General features: G+C 37.6%; 1 protein-coding gene across 1 annotated transcript in view; it reads right to left on the bottom strand.

The window, feature by feature from the left end:
* Positions 1 to 22238, bottom strand: part of TRMT61A (tRNA methyltransferase 61A) — a 47539-nt gene that overhangs the window by 13749 nt on the left and 11552 nt on the right. The window contains exon 3 of the mRNA XM_015813239.1: positions 7913 to 8179. Within this exon, the coding sequence (XP_015668725.1) occupies positions 7913 to 8179 (267 nt within the window). The remainder of the gene's footprint in view (positions 1 to 7912; positions 8180 to 22238) is intronic.

The following is a 22238-nucleotide window of genomic DNA, read 5'->3' as shown; positions in this document are numbered from 1 at the left end:
CTACTAAAGAGAGCTTTTCTCCTAAGAGTTTTATAATTGGTATATGGAACTCACAGAAAATCATCAGTTCCGAGAGTTTGAGAGTACGCAGTGCTTTCATTCCCAAAGACAGGTAAGATCTTTTATTAAGGATTGCATGCTAAAAAAAATAAGACTATCTCAACAGATATAACTGGATATTGCCTTCAGTGGACAAATATATCTTCCCATTCCAAGTAAATTTCCTAGGAAGAGCTACATGAAGTAACTTCTAAACTAATCCTGTTATCTCTGAGTTGTGTTGGGAAATATCGACTCTAGGAACCACTGTCTAATGGAGCAAGGATAAACATTTGATACTTTTCAAATGGAATGAGCTTCAGGCCCAGCCAGCCAAGTAAGAAATTGTGGAAGCTGTGGTGCAAAACACCTGGAAAGTTGCCTGCCCTTTGTAAGTAGGCAAAACTGAGTTACAAGTCAGCTAGAATGAATTGTACATATGATGCGAAATATGGCAATTTCTTGTGTTTTTATATTTTACTTTCAAACTAATTTCCCCAAATATTAGAGTGGGCATCCCTCTGGATTTTCCTTCAGGGAATTCTGTATGCTTCAAAATGTTTTTGCAACATCACAACTGCAGCAGTAAATTACTAGGATCTCAACGTGGGGATGGTGGTGGGAAGCACTGATGGTTTGTGGGAGTGAGGCAGCAGTATCCGACAACACATCCTATCTGCATTTGCTCAATGTTTGGAGCACACTAAAAATACTGCCTTGGCAAAGAGGGGACAGAATGTCCTTTAAGTGAGAAAGTATGTGGGCAAACTGACATTTTGCCGACAAGGAAAACTGTAGGATTTAGCTCGCAAAGGAAACTCTGTGTGTTGCGTGCGTGTGCATTCACACGCATGTGTTTGCACTCCTGTTCTTAATTCATTACAATGTGCATTCATTGTCAACAAGGTTATTATGATTAATATTTCCAATATTAAATACAATGGATAGGGTCAGATTTTCTGGGGAAAACGAACAGTAGATCACCCTTTCTTTTAGACAAACAATAGGATGCAATATAGCACTTAAGTCAATGGTGACTGGTATTACACTGCTTTTATAATTATTTGTCCTTTAACAAAATAAAATGAGCTTCTACTATTCACTGTTTTACAAATATGGGCAGTATTTTCATGCGTATACAGGCATTACATTGAGAAGGTGCTAATAATTCTTATGTTAAAATTCCTGTTCTTTATGAAGAAGTGTTCTACGCACTTGTTGGGAGAGAGAAAAGATTTATGAAGTTTTTCACATATATCCAGCTGATGGGAGATGTACATTCTGACATTTGTATGATTCCCTTTCTAATGTTGTTCCTTCCTGGTTGTTGGTCTCTTCTTCTGCTTTGTCCTCTGCCTTCTTTCTCAGTGCAAAGCAACTGTCAATTATTCAAGACTTTTAATGCTGCAGTCAGAACATTGTGCAGATTAAAATGTGCATAGCTTATTCTAGGCACAACACCTAGACATTTTAGTATAGAAGAAACCTGATGTAGTTTTTTATTTATCAAAAAACTCTTAATCTCTTCCCATTTGTTAGAGAGACCTATTATGAGAGAGAGAAAGAGGGTACACTTCTGTAGAAACTATAGAAAGATCAAGCTACCAATTGTGAAAGACACATGTATGTGCATATGTAGATGTGTAAAATGCTACATGTGCACATCTAACATCTCTCCTCACTACATTTCTCATTACATTGTCCTCTGAAAGCAATATCTGACATGCACTTTACAGTGTTTTTCAAACCTGGCAATGTTAAGATGTGTAGACGTCAACTCCAGAGTTCTTGAGCCAGCATCTTAAGGATGCCAAACTTGAAAAGCACTGCATTACCGCAAGGCATCCCAAATGCTTAGCTCAACGTTCCCTCCAGGAACTTGATGCATTGAGAGTAAAACTGAACAGGATTTTATTCCATGTTCCAGAGCAAGTTACAATGCCCCAATTGTGTGCTCTTTAGGACTTCAATTCCGTTAACCCACCCAATTGGACTCTGAACTTGCTGGAAGGGGAAAGAGCATATGGAAGTTGAAGTCCAACACTTTGGAGGGCACCAGGTATGGAAGGCCAGCATGCAGGATGTTCACCAATTATCTTGAATATTTTGGAGAGAATCATAATGGGCAATGGTATTCACATTTTAACAAAAGTTCAGTCTTGCTGTCATTGTGCCGAATTGTCTTGGTGTTTTACTGCTTTACTGAGAAACCAAGTGCAAGATATATAGTTAAGAAAGCTAAGAAACCAAGATATAAATAAGGAAGGCAACTACTGAAGCTGTCTCTGAGCTTCTCAGGAATTTGTTTTGGTTCCAAAAGATACAAATTGATCTTGCCTGGGATAAGCAATGATCATGGACTTCAGTTCAACACCCCATTCATTTGTTGGAAACATGAATGAACCAGAAACTGAACGGATCTAGGATTGTCATTGATGAAACACATAGCAAGAAATCTCCATGACAATTCAGTCAAACATTGCGTCTATATCTTATACATATAGCTGCACATCTTCTACTGTATACTGATAGCCTAAAGAAGTTTTTTAACATTGAGTTGAAACCAAAATCAAGGTACTGTAATGAATGTAGCGAAAAATATTTATCAGCAAATGCTAAAAAAGGGATGAAGGGAAGAGAGAGACTATACAAGTTCAGCAAGGAAGCAAAATCTGCAGGGCAATGTTTTTGGGATCCTCCAGAATTCCAAAAATGAAGAGCACTGTTGGCAGAAAATAAGGACCTGCAAAAGGGCACGGCAAGCATTATTTTTAATTCTTCCAGCTCTTTGCAATATAATAGTTGGGAGGGAGGTCAAAGCATTCTGAGGACAAGAATAGAAGCAAAAGATGTAAGCTTAACAGACCATTAACTCTCAGTCTATTAAAATAATGAGCAAAGCTTTTCAGATATCAGGACTGAATCATAGCAGTGGAGGAAAATGCATTCTTCCTCTTTACCTCCTTGTTAGGGATTTGTGGAATGTGTAAACTAAAAATTAACATCCTCTGTCAAATAGAATGGCGTATTATAGATCACAGTTAACATTTAGCTTAAAGCAGCATTCTCCAATTTGTTCCTCTCTAGGTTAGTGGTGGACGGATTAGAGCATAACTTGATATTTACTTTCTAAAATCCATCTGCACAATTCCTAATGACATGAAAGGCTTCTTCTCATACAGTTTGGTCCTAAGAATTCTGAGGAATAAGTGCAAAACACTCACTCCCCTTGAGAAGTAACAAAAAGCATCTAACTAACTTTGGAAATACTTGGCAAGATTTGCTGAATTATTCAGCCTATAATACTTCAACAATGTACAATTTGCTCATCTAAGAAATCAATTGCATCTTAGGGGTATTAGCATGAAACATTAGGATATAGGATCTTATTTTGAAGATCTAGTCTGTGTAAATTAATTATTTACCCAAGGGGCAGTGGGAATTGGGTTACATTTCCAGCTGTCAACATAATCTACTTAAGACAAACTCCCAGCAATCTCAGTGATGTAATTCCATGGACATTGGCATGACCTGATACCACAACACTAGAGTTTCTCTTATATAAATGCCATTCTCCACTGTGAGTGGAATTGAAAGGAAAAAGCCTTCTCCTCTACAATACCACCATTAACATAGGTCTCCTCCCATTACAAAATCTGGCTGGATTTACTTCAATAGGGCCAATCAGTCAGTATCCTCTATCTCATCAGAATGTAGAAGTCCAGTTTTAGGAGTGCAAGGCAAACGGCACATAAATTTGCCCTCCAAGCCACTTGAGGCAACTTCTTCACTCTGCCTAAGAATCCTTGACAGTATTTGGGGGAGGTGATTATATTCATAAGCCTCACTTGAACCATCTCAGAGCTTAATAAAATTAAGTTTCTTCTCTGTCTTCTAAAAGCAACTGGTAAACATAGAAATTTCTCATCATTATCTGTTGATCACCATGAAAAAAGAATTGTGGATTGGAAAGACTCCTGACTGGATCAAACAAATTCTTCTTAATCAGTAAGGTAGCCACCATCCTGAAATATTGGGTGTGAAGCTTACAGAAATGGCTTCTGCCCAGCATATTAAATAAGAGAAGGTGTAAGGTTATGTCTGTTCTGTCCAAAGAATAGGACATGCACTGTTGTGGAGGAAGAAATATTATGTCCAAATCACAAATTCAGTATAAGTGGAAGCTCTCAAGTATCCGTATGATGCCCAAAGCAACAAAGTGATTCAATTCAGCTGGATCTGAGAAATTAATTAACTAGTAAGCTATAAACATTTTATTCAAGCTTAACTGATAACATAGGCATTTAAAACATGGATCACCTTCAACAGATCCAATGTTTTAGTCTTCAAATGTTTTAGTCTCCAAAACCTTGTTACGTTACTCTTTGCTTAAATTATTCCAAGTAAAAGGTCAACACAATTTAAGCTGAGTCCAGGAAATCAGTTGGTTTCTAGAACAAAAAAAAAAGAGCTAATGGAGGCATTCCAAGGCATCCACTATGAAACCAGACAGGATTTAAAATAGATTAGCAGTATTTATACTGCACAGAAGGATTTATACCCAGGTATAAGATTATAGAATTCTCCCAAAGCCAGTTATCCCTAACTGGTTATATAAATATGTTTTGAATCAGGAGAACTGGATAGAAGAGAATAATTCATATTTAGTATCTATTTGGCATGAACCATCAGTTAGTTTCTCTTGTATTTAAGGTAGCTAAATGTGAGAACAAGAAAGGAAAGGTTCTGCCATTCTTCATGTAAAGGATGACTTCCATTTCACAAGACAGCTATTTGTTTATTGTGCTAAAGAAAATGAAACTGTATAATCCACTGTGAGCTTTGTACAATCTATTCAGAAAACCAACACAACTTACTATAGAATTTATATCCTAAAGCAACTATGGAAATGTTCGACCCAGCTAGTCTAGGCAGCTTTTGTTCGGTCTCCAATCTCCCCTTTCTAGGGAAGGTGATGGAAATAGTGGTGACAAGGCAGCTTCAGAGAACCCTGGATGAGGGTTCTTTTAGTCGGGGTTCAGACCTGGGTTTGGGACTGAGTTAGCATTGATCGCTCTCATGAATGACTTCTGGCGAGAGTGGGATTACTGGTAGTGCATGCATCCTGGCTCTTCTTGACTTCTCAGTGGCATTTGATATCATCGATCATGGTATCTTTCTGGGCAGGGCAGGCTCTGATCACTGGGGGTAGGCAGCAGTGTACTGTGGTGCTTCCCCTTTCTCTAGGGATAGTTCCAGTCAGTGCTGATAGAGGGAGAGACATCCAGCCTGTGGACCCTACTTTGTGGGGTGCCTCGTGGTTCTGTTCTTTCTCCTATTTAACATTTACATGACACCTCTGGGTGAGGTGATCCATTGGTTTGGGGTGAGATATCATCAATACACTGATGCCACCCAGCTTTTATATCTACCCTAGGCCCCTTAAGTCCCATGTCTGGCGACTGTTGGGGACTAGATGAGAAAAAAATGGGCTCTAACTCAGCCTGAGCAAGACAGAGTGGCTGTGGGTATTTGGACACCCCAGAGACAAGGTTCTTTCATCTTTGGTTCTGGATTGGTTGCACTGCCCTGGACAGACCTGGGGGTCTTCCTGGACTCACAGCTCCTGCTTGAAGAGCAGGTGGCAGCCATGGCTAGGAGGGCCCTTGCACACCTTCAGGTGGTGCACCAATTGTGCCCATACTTTGATCAGGAGGCTCTGCTCATGCCCCTGTAACCTCTAGGTTAGACTACTGTAACACACTATACATGGGACTGCCATTCAGAAACTTCAACTGGTGCAGAATGCAGTGCAGAATGCATCTGTGCAGGTAGCAAATGGTGCCAGATATACAGCATATGTAACGCCACTTTTGCGCGAGCTGCGCTGGTTACCAGTGTGTTAAAGCCCTAGATCACTTGGAACTGGGGTACCTGAGGGATTGCCTTTTCCCCACAGTCTCTATCTGTCCAACCAGATCGAGCAGAATGGGGGTGCTGCAGATGCTGTCAGCCAGAAGACATTTTTTTTTCTCAGAACATCCTCCCTTTGGAAGTTAGAATGGCCCCAACCCTGTTAGCCTTTCATAAGGCCCTAAAATCTGGCTATGTTCCTATGCCTGTGTTAAGGACCCTGTTTCCTGGTATTGCTAACTGGACAAGTATCTTGCTCCCGTGTATATTTAATCTGGACATTTTTAACGAATTACTATTTTTATTGTTTTAAAATATTTTAGTATTTTTAATTGTAATGTATTTTCTGAATTGCAAGCCGCTCAGAGCCATTGACAGAGATGGGTGGCTACAGAAATTGAATAAATAAATAAATAAAGTATGCTGATCTGGACTAAAGCTAAAGGTTCATAAGAAGGAGAAACAAAAGTGCCATTGAATCTCACAATTATTAGCAGAAAGGAATTGTTTGTGTGTGTGTGTGTGTGTGTGTGTAAGTCACACATACGAATGCTATTAACAAAATGTCAGAGAACATTTACATTCAGCAAATTATCCTACTATCTCTTCCCACACACTTGTAGCTCAACTAGAATACTCTTGACAGAAGTTCAAGAGCGTTTTCTATTATGCATAAGCCAGCTACAATTGGTAATCAAAGACAAACCAGTGGGAGAAAGTTGTTTTCTTCCTCTTGCTGCTTGTTGAAAACCCTGAAGCATTTTTATTATGGTTATTTAAATTAATTAACAGTCTCTGATGTAAGGCATCCAGTTTGTGAAATTAACTGATCTCTCACAGACATGGAGCAATCATTCTAATGCAACAAGCTGATGATCTTCTGGTTCCACTGTTTCCTATGACATAATCCTATGAATATCTGGCCAAATATATCTTCTGTAGTTCATAAGTCTTAGTTATACATGGCATTTCAGCCTTATCATTAAACAAATGGTTAGCATTCATAGTTGACTCAAGAGAAACACCAGAGAAAGCAGGTTTGAGAAACTTTTTCTGCTCTCTGGGATAGATGGAATATACTATCCATTGAAAATTTCCAGCTGCACATTTGATAAGACTTTACTGTGCATGACCAAAGATCATCGTAATATAAATTATAAAAGGCCTTACTCCAGTGTATACAAATATTAACAAAACAAGGGTGAGAAAAATGCTCTCTGGATTTTATAAGGATAAGAATACATTTATCTTCTCTGGAAAAAAAATTCAATCAGTAAAAAGCGCCAAAAACACAAATCATCCTTTGATCTTTCATATGCTGAATTCAGATATTATTTGCAGCTTGAAAAAAATGCTTCCTCACCATTACTGTCTGCAAGCAAAGTGTAAGTTAGTGCTATGATAGATTTTTCTAACCTATAACAATGAAATTAATGCCTCAAGATGACCACAAATTGGAGGAATCACATCAAAAATGCAAGTGAACAAGCTGCTTTTCACATCAGGGAGCATGCATGTACTTGTTCACTTGCATACTCAGATAAGCATTTATGCTCATATATGCTTAAAATGGCACACAGTATGGAGGCCCCTTTTTCTTTGCCAAAGTAATATGTGACCTAAGAAAAATCTTTTTCCCTTCCCCATTTTGTCTACAGAAATTTCAGCCAATTAGGGACTGCTGGAGGTGGGGTTAGGAAGACTATCCTCTGACTGAAGGTAAGACAGTTTGGGAAATTCTGAAATCAACTAGACTCCAAATCTTGCAAAACATGTATCAAATCATAGTGATACCCTTCCTAGACTATCTTTCTCCAACCTATTGTCCTCCAAATGTATTAGAATACAATTCCCATCACAGCTATCCAGCAAGGCAACCATGTTTAACTGCATGATAGAAGTTAAATCCAACACTTCTGAAAGGTAACAGGTTGGAAGTAGTTTTGAAAAAGACACATACCTTCATGTTTTAATGCTAATTTGGCATGGCCTACAGCTTCCCATGGGGATGGAATGTCCAGAAACACTGCATCTGCCACGTTGGTAACACCAAAGCCATTTTTGCAGACATCCTGGGTCTTGACTGTCACCAAATGCCCCACTTTGTGCTCTTCAAACTCCTCTATGGCTTTTTCAGCTCTTTGTTGGTGGAACTCTACTGTATACAGGTGCCCTGTTGGGGCAATTGTCCTGATGATGGCATGAGAGAGAGAAGCACTTCCAGTTCCTGGGAAGACAAAAAACAAACAAATACATTTGAAAAAAGCAAAATCAGGCAACTATTGCGAAAGTCAAAGGCAGAGTTGCATGGATGCAAGTTGGAGAAAATTAACATAGTTAATGTGCTAAGATGGAAAGAGAAGTGATTCTAGATATTGTCTGTCTCATATGATTAGTGAGAAGCCACATTTTGCTAAAGAGTAAACTAACCAAGCTTTCAGTTGCAACAATTATTTGTCACATATGGATCGGGTATAAAAGGAAAGTCTGCCAGATACTGAATTAGGCAGGCAACTACATAATCACAAAAATTCAGTCCCACAACATATGGAAGATGTTCACTTGGGAATTCATAACTATGCGCAAACCAAAAATAATTGGCAAATAATTAACCTCTATTTGCATCCTTACAGGAAATGTAGTAATTATCCAATAACAGAATAGTCAGATAGGGAATTGGTTTTTTGGGTAAAAAAATCCTCAAGGCATTCTGTCTCGCTTTCCCTTCAAGATTCAAGTTCTTATGTGGAAAATAAGATTCTCTCAGTAACTGAGCAAAGACTACCCCTACTTGCCCAAAAGTAGGATAGCCTTCCAATGGTCAGGAGATCTCATTTCTTTCTCCAAATAATGCCTTCCCCTTGTTCTGAATTCCCTTTATCATGAATTACTAGCCATGTTGGCTTTAACTGATGCAAGTTGCAATCCAAAGAACTGAGAAAAGCCCAAATGGCAAAAGGCTGGGTCACCACCACCTTCTAAACTTCTTCCTCTCCACAATCACCTGTTCATAAAATCTTATTAACCTTTCTATCAAACTTTTCTCCATTTTCTTCTTTCACACCTTTTATACACAAAAAGAGTGACCCCAATTCTTGATCTTCGAGATGGCAAATACCCAATCAAGTTTCTAAGTTTTGCTAAAATAAAAACATGCTTGATCGTCCATATTGGCAGTGCCCAAAAATTTCTAAAAAGGGATAAAATTCCTACAAAAACAATCAAAGATTTGAAACAAAAGCTTCAGATGTTTCATAGCAAAGAAAACAAGATGTGCAGCATTGTAAGGATGCATCTCACCTCTGATATATTTTAGAATAATGTACTGTATATTCTAATGTTTTCAAATTTGGCAATGTTAAGATCACACATAAGATAATACTGGCTGAGAAATTCTAGGAGTTGAAGTCCACAGATCCTAAAATTGCCAAGTTTGAAAAATACGTGCCTATCCACTTTGTCAAAGACCTTGCCCAAATCTTCTTATCCAGTAACTTTTTGCAACATCTCACAGCATCTTGTCATACCTAAAACCCAATCTCTTGCCTGCATCACTTTTGCTGTAGCAGTGTGTCCACAAGGTCATTATCATTTTACCATAGATCCTACTCTTTCTTTTGCACATAAAGACAGCGCACCAAGAGCTCATAAGGCCAGCTGCTTTGCTGAGTCTCTTGCCAGAGGGCACAACTGTACTAGCAGGGAGCTGTGCATCCCACTGAGGTAATGGTTTCCCCGCCCCCACCTTGAGTTACCTTTGCCCTTGCTTTGGATCTCTTTGCATTCATCCCCAGAAGTAGCAACAGGGATAGAAAGCCGAAAGGGCAGCTGCTTAGTTTACCGGTCTCAGTTTTCCACACTTCAGTCTTTTACATTTTTAATCAACTGCCTTTTATGATCAGCTGTTGAGCCATAGAAGATACTGTCCTCATTTCCTTTCTAGAGCGCACAGTAAACCTGGCTGATTGCCTGGCTCTTGAGATTAATCAAACCCCCGGTTTATGCCAAATCCGGAATCTGATGGTACTTTCTGGTTGGTTTTATTTTTTTGCCAAGCACTTGTGGTTCTTGCCAACAGAACAATCCCCTGTGGTGGCAGGAAGCAATCTGCTAAATTATCATTAAAAATCTGCCTTGGAAATACATAATTGGGAGGGGGGGAAGCAGAAGATGTTACTGTAGCTTAGACCCTAAAAAAGAACCAGTTTTTTTTCCCAAAACAAAATTCTACGAAGTCCAAAATTATTCATGGTTGCCATAAAGAGCCCCTTTACTTATCCTGTGCATCACACTTTCATAGACATGCTGTTCCTGAACATAGAGGTTTTAACTCTACAGGTAGTTCTCGACTTACAACAGTTCATTTAGTGACCATTCAAAGTATAATGGCACTGAAAAAAGTGACTTATGGCCATTTTTCATACTTACGACTGTTGGAGCATCTCCATGGTCATATGATCAAAATTCAGACGCTTGGCAACTGTTTCTTATTTAGGACGGATGCAGTGTCCTGGAGACATTGTGGCTTTCCAACAAGCAAATGGGGAAACAGTATTACTCACTTAACAATTGCAGTTTCACTTAACAATGGTGGCAAAAAAGATCGTAAAATAGGGTAAAATTCACTAAACAACTGTCTAGCTTAGCAACAGAAATTTTCGGCTCAATTGTGATCATAAATCAAAGACTACCTGTACTTAAATATCTATAGCAAAACAGGAATATAAACTGTTTTGGTTTCTTACTACCATCTTTAGAGATTCTGATCACTGGGACTGTTCAAACTAAAGTTCTCTCATGTTTGAGAACGAGAAAGATACAACCAGCAATGTGAGTGAGCATTTATTTATTTAATTTATATGCCACCCATCTCACTATTAAGCGACTCTTTAACCAGCATATCGTTGCTCTATCCTTCACACATATGTGTGGAGGGACGAAGTATTCACTTGAACAATCCTCCGTTCTGGCAGATTGTTCAGCCAGTCTGGCACATCTTGCCAAGTCAAATTCCATTTTTGTCAAAAAAAAAGACAAAGGCGACAAGAAATCCAGCGTTTGTCAACTTTGGCAACGTTAAGCTGTGTGGACTTCAACTCCCAGAATTCTCTATCCTGTTAAATGTTGCCAAGGTTGAGAAATCCTGATTGAATGAATGCCAATTCATGAACACATTTGCTGAAAGGTAATGGTCCTGCCAATTTTAAAAACCTTTTGAGAAACCTCAACCAAGCAAAACAAAAAAAACCTACAAAACCATCCTGAGGTAAACCCAAACAATCCTGTTGGAGATCTCTCTTGAGACAGATTCTACAAATGTTCTAGCCTCCATTTGCTGAAATGCCCTCTCTGCCTTAATTGCTGCCTATCCTGCCACATTATAGATTCAATGAGCACATTTTCTTGGAAAAAATAAAGCAAAAGCCTGAAAAGAAGGCAACTCTGAAAGAGATTCATAAGGATTAAAAAAATATGTTTATAACTTTGTTTCACAAAAGAAAATTCAAGAGCAAAATCAAGGAAATAAATAATTAAACTGAATAAATCTAAAGGGCAGATTACTGAAATAAAGATCTGACCTTTATAATGAAGGACATATGGTCACTGTATTTATAGAATACAAATAAGCATTTCAGTTTATCAAAGCACTATTAAAATCTCTTTTGGCATACTAAATGTAGAGATTAATAGGATAAATAGAAATGGAGCAAAACATCATATTGAATGCTAGGGAGTACAGCACAATGTTCCTGGGAATCGTTCTTTGATTATAGTGGTAGATAATATGGCCGACAGACAGAACTAATAAAAGTAAGTACACATGACTGTGCACATGTGAGTTTGACAGTAGCATCAAACAGGATGCAAAAGAACAGAGAACGAATTTCAAAGAAAAAAAAGACTCAAGCATACTACTCATTCTTGAGCTTGGAGCAGTAACAACCAGGGTTAACCACAGAGTGTTTCTTAGGCAAGAAAAAACACTGTGTTAGGTACAGACTAGGTGAAACTTGGCTTAATGCCAATAACTGTGAGAAGGATTTTGGAGTGCTAGTGGACAATCACTTAAATATGAGCCAACCGTGTGCAGCAGCAGCCAAAAAAAGCCAATGCAATCCTAGGTTGCATTAATAGAGGGATAGAATCAAGATTACATGAAGTTCTAATACCACTTTACAAAGCCTTAGTAAGACCATACTTGGAATACTGCATCCAGTTCTGGTCACCACAATATAAAAAGATGTTGAAATTCTGGAAAGAGTGCAGAGAAGAGCAACAAGAATGATCAGGGGGGTAGAGGCTAAAACATATGAAGAATGGTTTCAGGAACTGGGTACGTCTAGTCTAATGAAAAGAAGGACTAGGGGAGACATATTTGCAATATTCCAATATTTGAGGGATTCCTACAAGGACAAGGGGGTCAAACAATTTTCCAAAACGTCAAAAAGCAAGTGTCTCATGGAGATTATCTGCCATCCAGGTCATAGTTATCCCAAAGATGCTTTTTCTTTTTCACAAGGCAACTGGACTTTCTTGTTTTTTCTTTGAAGATGTTTTGCTTCTCATCCAAGAAGCTTCTTCAGCTCTGACTGGATGGTGGGGAATGGAAAGATTTATACTCCTGCTTATACTTGTTAAAATGCCTTTAACAACTCGCTAAAAGAATGCAAATGAACAGCTGTCTGCAGGAGTATAAATCTTTCTATTCCCCACCATCTAGTCAGAGCTGAAGAAGCTTCTTGGATGAGAAGCAAAACATCTTCAAAGAAAAAACAAGAAAGTCCAATTGCCTTGTGAAAAAGAAAAAAGCATCTTTGGGGTCAAAAAGCAAGAAAAGAAGCAATGGATAGAAACTAACCAAGAACAGAAGCAACCTAGAACTAAGGAGAAATTTCCTAATGTGGGTGCTGCATCACTGGAGGCTTTTAAAAAGAGACTGGACAATCATTTGTCTGAAATGGTATAGGGTCTCCTGTTCGAGCAGTGGGTTGGACTAGAAGACCTCCAAGATCCCTTTCAATTCTATTATTCTATGTTATAAAAAAAGTCAAGATGGTGCCATGACAGTAAAGTCAAAGAGTCCCCTGTTTTTTTATGTGTGACATACGTGATGAAAACCCTGTAAATAAAAGCAAGTCAAACTAAGTTCTTTCAACATGCTGGCTGGGGAATTCTGGGAGCTGAAGTCCATATATCTTCAAGTTGCCAAGTCTGAAAAACAGTGTGCTGTTATAATATATAGAATTCATTCTGGGGAGACATCTTCAAATAGCTCGGTCTCCAGACTCTGGAATTATTTTTGCTAGTGTGCCAGTTATTATGAGAACAAAATACCTGAAGTCTGTGTGCCAAATTTTACAAATCACTATTCGCTGAACAACATCTGACATGATGAAACTTAGTACAAATGCTACACAGTGCCAGATGGGCTGTTGTTGTGCATCACCAATAAATTTAGGTTGTCCTCTTTCTTCACATTTAAAATAGATTCAGACCCAATTTATTTATGCACAGATGCCATATAAGCTTTGAAAAGGTAAACACTCTTTGACCAATCTATCTTCCATCCTGGTCTTTGCAGTATTCAGTTGATTCAGACTTCTTTATTCAAATCAGAGTTGTAGGTGAAAGAGTGGCAATTATGCACCTCCAAAATAAATGCAAGGGCATGTTTACTGGAAGTTGAGTCATGGCAACATACATGAGTAGGCAGACTCATTGGGATGTAAATGTTTCAACTCCTAAATCCTTTATCCCAGGTGGATTGTTAAGTATGGCCTTCCTGGTGTACCTATGAAGTGGTCTCAATCGTCCTAGTGACTGATGAAAGAGCAGCATAAAAAATGGGAGAGAGGCTGTTTCTAAGCCCTTCACCTCTGTTGAGGAAAGGATTTTCCACCTTGGCATAAATGTATTCCTTCACTCTTCCCTCAACCAATTAAATCAATAGATTAGGTGAGAAACAAAACCTCCCAGGAGAATGACCAACTTGCTCTAACCAACTTGCTCAGGTTGAAGAAGCTACTTGCACAAGCAGTGAAAGTTTCAAACCAACAAGAAAAGAAGTCTAGTTGCCATCATTCAAATTCCAGAGAAGTCTGCCTGGATGATTGAGAATCTTCACTGACAATGACATATTTATATATTTCATATACAGGTAGGTCTATTTCACAACAACTGTACTTAGCAACTGTAACTGTACTTAGCAGAACTATCATTTCCTCTGATCTCAACATTATACGTCTCCTGATGCAACCCAAGACTGCAGTATCTCTTTTGGCAGTCACATTATACTTAATCTATGATCTGTGTGCTTAATCTGTAATCTCCCATACTTCTAGGTCATTCAAACAAGAGGTACTGCCAAGCCAGGAATCACTTACCTTAAACGTTTATATCTGGTTTATTCTGCCTAAATGTAAATCCTTATATTTCTTACTACTGAACAGCACTTTTGATAGGGCCTAACATTCAACTTTATCAAAATCTTTTTGAACTTTGAACTTGAAACCCTCCCTCTCCCCCAGCTTTGTGTTATCTTCTATCTCCTTGTCTAAGTCCCACACATCTGGAAGAAAGCAAATCAAGAGCAAAAACAAAGAGATAAAAACAAATAGACAAATCATCCTGGAAAAGCATTAGTTGCCCCCAACAAGTTAGAGATTGGTCAAGAATCCCTGAAGAGGGATGCTGGCTTGAGCAGAGTAGTACTGTTTCTCAGCCAATGGTGACTTAGGTGGATCCCACTATTTGTCACCATCAGCTATTGGGACAGGAGAAAACATGCAAACTATTCAAGGCTGTAGCTCACTGTAGAACAGGAATGGGCAATTTTCATTGGAATGAAGGCTGCACCAGCTTTTGAATCTGTCAAAGTTTTTAAAAAAAGGCCCATATAAAATGGCTCTGAAATTCTGGATAGTGAAAATTAAATCAAACACAAATTTACTTTTAATATGTTTAATTATTTTAATTAATGCTACATTCTATATGCAGTTAGAGCAGTGTTTCTCAACCTTGACAATTTTAAGGCATGTGGACTTCAACTCCCAGAATTCCACAGCCAGCAATGCTGGCTGTGGAATTCTGGGAGTTGAAGTCCACATGCCTTAAAATTGTCAAGGTTGAGAAACACTGAGTTAGAGCGATCCGCATCCCCTCGTATCTCAGATTTTAAATTTCTTGATTTAAAATAAATTAAGAGGAATGTGCACAAAAAATGCTTCATGATAGTCTATGATTGTAATAAAATTATTTATCAAAACAAAATTCAAAAGAAAACAAATGTTCTGTCTTACAAATATACTTATGACTTTCCTAAGCACAGAGGTTATGGGCTTGGTTAAAACACCTGGGAGGAGACACTTGGATTTCCTTGACAGGCTTCACGTACCTCCTACGCTGCAGGTTAGGCCTCGTTGCTGCAAGGCTGCTTTGCAGGCATCAGCTTGGCTCACAGAGTACGTGCTTTACATGCAGAAGACTCTAGTTGCGGTCTCTGGCACTTCCTTTAAAACAACACCAGCAAAATCCAGCAATATGAAAAGTAGCTCCTGAATCGTGCAGGTTTTTTTAAGATCACTAGTAATCGGGCTAGCTGAACCTAAAGTATGATTTGGAATATGACAGCTTCCTATTTGTTTTGGTGGAGAGCAAAGGGGAGATCAAAATGTTTTCCTCACAGATTGGAGCAAGAAATATATCAAAATGTAACTAGCTACTTTTATTCCTTAAATACCTTGCTACTATATATCTCTGCACAGTAGAGCTGAGAAAGTTTTTTTTTCCTAATTGCTAAGCCGTACATTAATCAATTTTTTTTGGGGGGGGGGGGAAACCTAGGAATAATTCCCGTTCAATAAAAAAAAGAATACAAGAACTATGCCAAACAGAAAAAGGATTCTTTATCGGATTTTGAAGTTCTGAAATTTCGCTTAATACACCTGTTTCCTTACTATTCACAGAGGCCAGTGTAACTGTCAACCTCCAAAATAGAAGGTGTACCATCCAGAGTAGATGCCCACGGTTCAATGCGAGCAAAGTGCAAATCCTAACGCTGATTCTCTTAGTCTTAGTGTCACTGTGCCAGATGCACTTCCTAAAATGGCAAGGAAATCCAGCCCTTTGCTAAGTTGCCCTGATTACAATCTCTTTTAAAAGTACAGCTGTCCATTCTCTAGCTTAACCAGAACACACTAATCATGGATGTGACTGGGGTACAAATGGGAATAAAATTCTAGGTTACTTCACACTGTTGCCCTTAAGGATTGTCCTCAGCTGCCTCCTTCCTATTTCAGGAGTCCGCACTGCATACAAATGCCATCTGCAGACCACACACGTTAGACCCATCCATATCCATAAGCAGCTCTGCTACAGCACAGCAGATTAAATATTTAATAATCTCATAATGTGGTGGCTCATGGAAATTAAATTGCTGTATCTTAGATTCATGATTCATCTTCCAGCACAGCGGGAGGAATTCCACCTGCTCTATATGAAACGCTTTGTGCCTCTTGAAGCCTATGTCCAAAAGGCAGAGGATTGGTTGCATTTTCCAGGAACTGTGAGGAAAGATTCGTCATTCCATACAGGGAAGAGCAATTCCACCTACTCAGAAATGTCTATCTGAAGTTTTGCAACCAACTGCTTCTGGGTTCCCCCCCACCCCTTTTGTCTTCCTATATAAACATAATCTGTTTTGCATCTATGTTCCTTTTCTTTCTGTTGAACAATCTTGAATTAGTCAACTGGTTTCCATCTGCCTTTCTTGCATTTTTAAAATGGCTTTTGGCTGTTCACTTTTTACATCTTTTTCCCACCTTCTAGTTATGATTTTCAGTGGACGCCCTTTCCTCCTTTCTGCTCTATCGTTTTTCCTACCGCTAAGTGCACCTTAAACACTAGTTTAAGGCAATGGGTGACTTCAGACCAGTCCCTCTCTCTTAGCCCAATCCACTTCACAGGGCTGTTGTTGTGGGAGGGGGAGGGGGAGGGGGGGAGGAATATACTGGCTTGAGATATACAAAATAAATATGAAATATAAAGTTTTTGTTCTACTGCATTTTTTTTATCAGTGGCCAGTTTAATTGCAATTACTGAAATCCTACAACTTGTGGCCTTGCATAGATTCTTTTGATTAGATTTTACCATCTCTCCCTTCAATTTTTTTAAATTTTCCATTTATTTCTATTGTTCCATCATCAGATAATTGATCATTTCTTTTCAAATCTTCTTTACATGTTCATATCTTTCCTTGTCCTCTTTCTTTTCAGCTTCTGATTATAAAATATTTTGGAGAATTTCAAAAAGCAGAAAACCAATTTACATAAGATCAGGATTATTTATTCATTTTATTCTTATTTTGTGTTTCTTGATGGCCCATCTCCTTCAAAGACTATAAAAAAAGTGCTTGATTCATTACCACATAGTTGGTTCATTAAATGTTTGGAAACAATTGGTGTCAATAAAAACATTAGAATATTTATAGAAAAAAGAACGAAGATGTGGCAGACAGAAATGGGGGTTGGAAATGAAAAAAAGAGCTTGTCAGTGTTAGGAGAGGCATCTTCCAGGTGACTGATTATCATTTTTATTATTTGTCATTGTCATGATCCCATTTTCAGTAATTTTGAAGAAAACAAATCTTGGCTATCAAACAGCAAAAAGAGCTAGTCAATCTCACTTTTGCTTCATATATATGAACTGAAGCTGTATGGAAAATCAGAAATCAAAATCCAGTCACTGACATACACTATAAGAATTTTAGCACAGATATAGCAATGGAATTTGGCCTAGGGAAATGTGCTGCAGTAGCAATAAAGTAGGGTAAATCACAAACAGTAATGGAATTAAAATGCCGAATGGCCAAAACCATCGGGAGCCATTAAGATGAAGCCTATAAGTATCTGGGCATTTTACAGCTGGATAACATCATGCAGGGACAAGTTAAAAATGTGATAAATAAAGAATACATCCAAAGAGTACAAAAAAGTGCTAAAGACAAAATTGAATTGTAGAATCACCATCAAAATTATCCATACCTGGGTCACATCTATGAAACAATATACACTGTTGGAATTATTAACTGGACACAAGCTCAACTGGACAATTTGGACTGAAAAACAAGAAAATTGATGAATATTCATGATGTATTACATCCCTGTAATGATATTGATAGATTATACTTCTCCTGCAAAAATGAAGGCAGAGGTTTACTTCCGATCAAACGGAGTGTCAAGGAAGAAATAGCAATAGCACTTAGACTTATATACCTCTTCACAGTGCTTTACAGCCCTCTCTAAGTGGTTCACAGAGTCAGCATATTGCCCCCAACAATCTGGGTTCTCATTTTACTGACCTCAGAAGGATGGGTCAACCAAACAAACTGCCGAACTGCTGGCAGCCGGTAGTCAGCAGAAGTAGCCTGCAATACAGCATTCTAACCACTGCGCCACCACATGCAGAAAAGCATGCATTGGCTGATTATATAAAAGACAGCCAAGAACAAGCATTGATGTAAATTAAAAAATTGAACGTAATCGAAGTACAGGAAAAAAAACATGAATACTGAAATAATAAAATAAAAATCTGAACAGAATATTGGTAAGGAAAAGCATTACATGATTACTGTCTACAAAAGATCAAGTGAAAAGTGGATAAAGATAAAACCTGGCAATTGTTTACATTGAAACATTCAAAAAAGAAATTGAAGGCTAGATGTTGACTACTCAACAAGCTATTCAATCAAAACCAGAATTGAAAAAAATCATCTAATGATTTAAACTGCAGATTGCACAAAGCAGTAGGAAAAAAAAGTCACATGCTCAGCTCATGCAAGAAGGTTGCACAAACTGATTATAAACAATGACATAACACAGTTGCCAAAATGATTCCCTGGAACATCTCTAAAATTATCATGTGCCAGTAATGAAAAACTGGGAGAACAGTTGAATAGTCAAAAATAAGCAGGTTAAAATATTGCAGGATTTCAAATTCAAATTGATAAAGTCTTGATTCATAGCACACCAGATTTAACTGTGGTTGAAAGAAAAAGTGTGGATAATTGATATGGCAATAGCAGGAAATAGTGGAATAGAAGTCAAAGAACTGGAAAACATCCCAACATAATAAGATCTGAAAATCAAAGCTGAAAGATTATGGCGTAAACCAGTCATGGTGATCCCTATGGTTAACTGCACACTGGGTGCCATACCAAAAAATCTTGGACAGCTCCGAGATTTGTTTTATGTATTTAAATCATTTATACAGCTGCCCATCTTTTAACCATCTCAGGGCGGCTCCCAAGATCTGGGCACTTAGAAAATATACATATTGACAAAATTTCCATTTTTCAATTAAAAAGGCCACACTGCTAGGACCGCACATATATTACGCTGATACATTACCAGATCCTAGGTTCTTGGAAAGAAGGCCAACATCAGCTAAAGAACTGACAGCTGTGATTTCACATTATTGAGTAAATAATAATAATAACAATCATAATAACAACAGTAACAATCACAACAACAATAATACAATGATTTGCTATTACAAATCAATTTCAATGAGAGATATCTGGGGAAAATGCACCAGTTCTGGAAAGAACAATATCCAGAATCAGAAATTCTGGATCCAGAACACAGACTAGCAGATCAACATCAATTTATAATATGAAATAAAAACATTCACAGAAGTAGAATGGGAAGAACTGCAAAGGCCTTCCCAGTGCAAAGAAATTGAAGCCTTGCCAGAAGTAGCTCAGACAGTAGAGACAAACCAGAGATGGAAAAAATATATCTTCTGTTTGGTTACATTTCCAACAAATATTTGAAATTTCCTAATGCATTTTTGACTTTATCCAGTATCCTATATCAGTGATATATTATTTTATAAAAATTATCTTTAAGGTTATAATTTAATGTAAATTTCAACCCTTTCTTCCACATATTCTCTCATTGGTCTAATTGTATACTGTAACCAATTTTTTGTCCATTTTATCATACACATTTAACTCATCCTGTTTCCGTTTTCAATAAAAGTTTATACTTAGCCATCATATGATCCTCATTTGTATACATTTCCACATCATGTGGCAAAAGAAAGCAAAGGTAGTATCAATAGTGAGAGGGTATAATACAAAATCATCTGGAGCACCACTTGAACATCATGAGCATTCAGAAAACCATCCTCAGTCAATTGCAAAAGGCAGCTTTACTTGGAACAGCTTACACCCTCCAACTATACCTTTAATATTATTATCCAACTATACCTTTAATAACAAGATCTGACTATTCCAGGCCCTTAAGAAGACAAAAATGCCAAATCCAGTCTAAATATCTGGCTGGCAATAATGGAATAAAAACCAGTAAACATTGTGGGATTTTCTCCTTATCTGATTGGGCAGGAATACAGTCATAACCCATGGGTGGATCCTCCATCTCCAGTGCTGGAGAACATTGTGGGATTTTCTCCTTAGAATGCATGCATGAGATTAGAGTTATTCTCTTCGTGTTAAATAGGGTCAAGGTTAAAATCCTACATGTTCAATCCAGAAATGTTCACCCACATGTAAACTATCTTTCCTTACTACAAGATTCTTGCACAAGAATAGAGTTAGGGGTGTTTCCATTTGTGCAAGATATTGCACAATCTTTTACATAAAGCCTCAAGATGCACGCTAGCACAGGCTCTCAAGAGTATTTCCCATTAATGGATCACAGAGCAGCATTGTTATTAAAGTGTCTTGGGAATTAGCTCACCACTTGAGACTCCAACTCAAGATATGACATTTTTAAGATTAAAAATTCACCAATAACAAAATAAAATACCCAGTGGCACAACTTTCATCTGTAGATTGTCATTTACCAACCACACAAAACTGTAGTATTACATCTTCTGAAATAATGTAAATGAACTAGTTACTCCTCATATCCCAGACATGGATGTATTTTATCAAGCAAACTGTCTGCCTCCATTTGACACGCGATACGGTTGAGTGTTTTAAATCAGAAAAGCATCCGACATCCAACCAGCTGGAGCACCACATTTTCTCATCTGCTCATAATCTGTTCAAAAACAAACATAAAATCTGCAAGCCTTAATAACATATGATTATAAATCCTGCCCATCAAGCTGTCAATTAAGCTCAGTAGTTTCAAGTCAGAATCAATGTCCCAAGTTCTTGGCAGAAACATAGCAAAGCATACTTACAATAGTGATTTATTCCAAATGGAACTATAACAAGCATCTCTTTTTTTATAAAAAAAAAATAAGTCTCAGCAAAGGATAAAGTACAAAAAGGCAAAAAAGGGATTAGGGAAAAGAGAGGTTAAGGAAAAAAACAAAATCAAGGGTGGAAAAGAAAAGAGAAAGGGGAAAGGGGGAGGAAAAAAATAGCTTCCCTTTTTCTGTACAGATTTAAAATACTTTTAGTCTCTTACTCTAAAACTTAGCAACAATACACAGTATTTCTATAATTATCAGCAGTTCTAATAGTCAAAACCCAAAATTACATTTTCATTTCTTCAGTTTCTAGCAAGAATAGTTTTCAAGTTTTCAATAGTGGTTTTCAGTAGAAACCAAATTAGACAAAGACTTTTCTTTAATCAGAATAATCAGTTTTGCCATCTTAGCCCGTTCCACTAGCTTCACCATCTATTCTTCCACTGTAGGAATTTGTTTCCATCTATGTGCATTCGAGAGTCTCACTGCTGTTGTCAGGTAAAGAAACAAAGTCCCATATTTCCTTTCAATTTATTTATCTATCAAGTCTAGAAGTAAAACCTCTGGTTACATTTGTATATTTATCTTAAGAATTTTCTGGATTGAAGATACATATCAGATACCCTATTTCTTAGCTTTGTTACATGTCCATCAAAGATGGTAAAAATTATCTTCACATTGATTGCATTCCAATATATACTTGATACTTTCTTATACATCTTTGACAATTTATTAGGTGTTAAATACTAAATTTTCTTTCAAATTATAATTCAATGTAAATTTCAATCTTTTGCTCCGCATATTCTCCTACTGATTAAGCATTATATACTGTATATCTAAAAAAAATTGCCCATTTGATCACATACTCTTTAGGTTTATACCTTTTAGCAATAGTAAGTTCATCGCTAATACACAAGTCTAGTTCAAAGTCAGTTTTTTCATTTGCAAAATCATAATTCTTATTGTTCATTTTAAACCTTTCTAATAACTGAACATGAGTAAACCATTGGCAGGTATGACTCCCCATTTCCAATTCTTCTCTTGATTTCAACTTAAATTCTCCT

Source organism: Protobothrops mucrosquamatus, unplaced genomic scaffold (genome assembly GCF_001527695.2).
Source record: "Protobothrops mucrosquamatus isolate PMUCROS unplaced genomic scaffold, P.Mucros_1.0 scaffold145, whole genome shotgun sequence".
Lineage (NCBI taxonomy): Eukaryota > Metazoa > Chordata > Lepidosauria > Squamata > Viperidae > Protobothrops > Protobothrops mucrosquamatus.
Note: the sequence above shows the minus strand (reverse complement) of the source record. Positions and strands in the feature narration are given on the sequence as shown.